The 3,404-nt window shown below is 37.7% G+C and overlaps 1 protein-coding gene across 2 annotated transcripts in view; it reads left to right on the top strand.

Moving 5' to 3' along the window:
• LOC110329690 (solute carrier family 22 member 19-like) overlaps positions 1-3,404 on the top strand; it is a 16,601-nt gene that overhangs the window by 4,774 nt on the left and 8,423 nt on the right. Inside the window, exons 3-5 of one of the 2 annotated variants that reach the window (XM_029540338.1) lie at positions 1,468-1,503; positions 2,019-2,173; positions 2,283-2,451. In XM_029540338.1, coding sequence (XP_029396198.1) covers positions 1,468-1,503; positions 2,019-2,173; positions 2,283-2,451 — 360 coding nt within the window. The remainder of the gene's footprint in view (positions 1-1,467; positions 1,504-2,018; positions 2,174-2,282; positions 2,452-3,404) is intronic. The other variant, XM_021209520.2, reaches the window with a different exon arrangement.

Below are 3,404 nucleotides of genomic sequence, written 5' to 3'. Positions count from 1 at the left end.
TGAGCCACCATGTGGTTGCTGGGATTTGAACTCCAGACCTTCGGAAGAGCAGTCGGGTGCTCTTACCCGCTGAGCCATCTCACCAGCCCCTTGTGGACTGTTTTATTTATCTTAAAGAAGATGTCTCACTGTGTAATGCTTGCTGGCCACCCATTCTAGGGTGGCCTAGAAATCACAGTCCACATGCCTCAGCTTCCAGTGACCTAGAATTATTAGGGTTACAACAGATTTTGGGGTTAAAACAGTGTTTCCCAACACCAGGAACATGGAGGAAGATGAGTAAGAAGTCTGGCAGCTGGGTATGAGGTAATCTGACAAGAGGCAGGAGAGGGATCAGGGAAAACAACAAAGCTGGTTTCAGTTCCCTCTGAGTAACTAACGTGCAAAAGGTACCTTTGCTTTTGCACTTTGTGAGTACGTACACTTTTATACATATTTGTGCTCCTAATTATAGAAGACTGAACTATAGGTAAGGGCAGCTTGTAAGAAATTATCTTCCTTGCCAGGAAGGGAGATACCCAAGGCCTACCCTGGGGAAGACAAGGAGAAGGAACACAGAATACTAAGATGTCTAGGTTCAGCTGTTGGTGCAGACTTTCACATTGCTGCTTGGCTCTTCACTCAGGAGAGCCATTTCTACTTTTCTGACCTTTCTCTCTTAACACTCTCTCTGCTCTCTTTTCCTTGATGGTCCCTGAACCTTGGGGGGCAGCCATTTTATTCTTACAGTTCACAGGAATATGTCAACTGATCACTTGCTTCCATTTATTCAAAGAACTAATTAAATTTAGATCTTTGTTTTGAATTCATTCTCATTATCTTGACTTTTCCGTTAGAATTGTTAGTCTTGGATCAGAATAATTTATTAGTCTTCAAGAAATAGAGTGTAGAGCTGCAGAGATATCTCAGTAGTTAAGAGCACTGGGTGCTCTGAGTTCAATTCTTAGCAACCACATGGTGACTCATGACCATCTATAAAGGGATCTGATGCCCTCTTCTGGCGTGCAGGTGGTGTATAGGCAGACAGATCACTCATTCATTAAAAAAAAAAAAAGAATACATAAATAAATAAAAAAAATGTATCATATTTGATGTAAGACATCAATCTGTGTATCCAAGAAGCTCAAATATAAGTAGTTAAGCCCCATTAATCTACATGCCTGTTTTTGTACCAGCACTGTGCTTTTTAATTATTTTATTTTATTCCCCCCCTACTCCCGTCTTTCTCGCTCTCGCTCTGGGCCCTGCTCGCCCATAGGTTTTTTTATTTGTTTCTCATTACAGATGGTTGTGAGCCACCAGGTGGTTGCTAGAATTTGAACTTATAACCTCTGGAAGAGCAGTCAGTGCTCTTAACTGCTGAGTCATCTCACCAGCCTTATTTTTTTATTTTTTTAAATTACTGGTTCTGTACTACAGCTTAAGATTTGGAAGAATAATCCTTTTTGAATTGTTCTTTTGTTGCAGGATTATTGTTCTGCCTATCTGGCTATTTGTGCTTCCGTATGTATTTAAAAAATTTTTTTTCTGTGAAGAATAACATGGGGATTTTGACTGGGATTACATCACTGGCATAGCCTCACAAGAGACAGTTATATCAGGGTCTTGTCAGCAAAAGCTTGCTGGCATATGCAGTAGTGTCTGTGGAGACCTGGTGCCATCTTCTGGGCTGCAGGCATAATGCCGTATATATAATAAATAAATAAATCTTAAAGAAAATTTCCATTTGATAAATAACAGTGAAACAAGGTACTATTACATGTTAAGTAAATACTTTAGTAAAAGGGTATTCATATAATGTTAAAACTCAAATGTCCTCCCCTGTCTTGTGGCTTGAATTAGGAAAAATACTTGTAGCAAGTTGGAGATGAAGCTTTGGTTCACACTGTTTTCAAACACAGAAAGTTGCCTGTCAGGATATACACTTTTAGTTATTTCTTGATTTTTATGACTTAAAGTGTCTTCGGTTTGTATGCCAAGTGCATTGTTCCGGTAGTCTAATCCTTTCTTTCTCTCAGGTTTGGGAGGAGGTTAATCTTTATATGTGCTTCACTGCAAATGGCCATCACTGAAACCTGTGCGGCCGTGGCTCCCACCTTCCTCATCTACTGCTCACTACGATTCCTGGCAGGGATGTCTTTCTCAGCCATGTTGACAAATAGTAGCTTGCTCAGTAAGTCAAAACTTTTAATGGACATTTTCCAAGCTTTGGTTTTGACCTAGATGTTTGAAATCAAGATTTATCTTAATTTGAAATCAAGATTCATTTTCTTTTCTTCCAGTAATAGAATGGATAAGGCCTAAATTCCAAGCCTTGGCAACAGCACTGTTAATGTGTGCTGGAGCGGTTGGACAGATAATATTGGCAGGCCTGGCTTTTACTTTTCGAGACTGGCACCACCTCCATCTGGCGATGTCTGTACCAGTGTTTTTCTTACTTGTACCCACAAGGTATGAGCGTCCTTTCTCTTCTGTTTTATGGAATCCTGGAATGACCATGTACACGGAATCAGGATGAAAGAAATGCATTTGTATCCGGTTCACACCTGACAATGTGTGCTCCTCTTTGAGTTTTGTGTCATGAGGACACAAGTAGGACTCAGATAAACCAAGGATAATGAATTAAACTTGAATTTAAGACCATTAGTATTTTTATAAAATTATATACATGTGTGATAAGAGATACAGTTATTTTTTTTATAATACAGATTGAACCATTTATTTGTATTAGAAAATACTAATCATGTAGTGACTTCAGCATTAGTCATCATAAAATCTTCCAGGCTTTCAAACACATAAAAATAACAAGTTAGTTAGAAGAGCAGCCTATAAATGATTGTCAATAGTAAGCACTGAAAAGCCTGGTGGGCTTTTCTAGTAACAATTAACAGTTGACGTGAATTGAGATTTGACATGGTTCTCTATTTAAAATACTTGCCCAAATTCTTAACATAAAAATAAACAATAAAGAATCATTAACATGACACATAAGTGTATATAGTGTTACAAGGAAATGTTAAACAAAGTTTTAGAATTATGGTGAGATGATGGTCTCATAATTGTGTTAAATTATTAAATTGATGAAATGGGATGGATGCCTCTTTTGCAATTCCTGCCATGAAAGAGTAAAGAGAATTGGGAATGCATTCTCCTCAGTTCTTCAACTCATTCTAAACTTGGAAGACATTTTAAGAGTTCCAGTAGAAGATTTTGACTTTTAATTAACTCACACCTTACATGAGCACTCACACTGATTAGTTCCTTTGTAGACCTTTTTGGTTAAAAAAAAAAAAAAAAAGAAAAATTGAGAAGGGGTATTTTACCCAATTTTATGACTGATTTACTTTGCTGAACTCCAGTATTATATTTAGTATGCCCTCTTTTTACTTCATGGTTAACTTAAT

This window comes from Mus pahari, chromosome 1 (genome assembly GCF_900095145.1).
Source record: "Mus pahari chromosome 1, PAHARI_EIJ_v1.1, whole genome shotgun sequence".
Lineage (NCBI taxonomy): Eukaryota > Metazoa > Chordata > Mammalia > Rodentia > Muridae > Mus > Mus pahari.
This window is presented reverse-complemented; position numbering and strand designations above follow the sequence as displayed.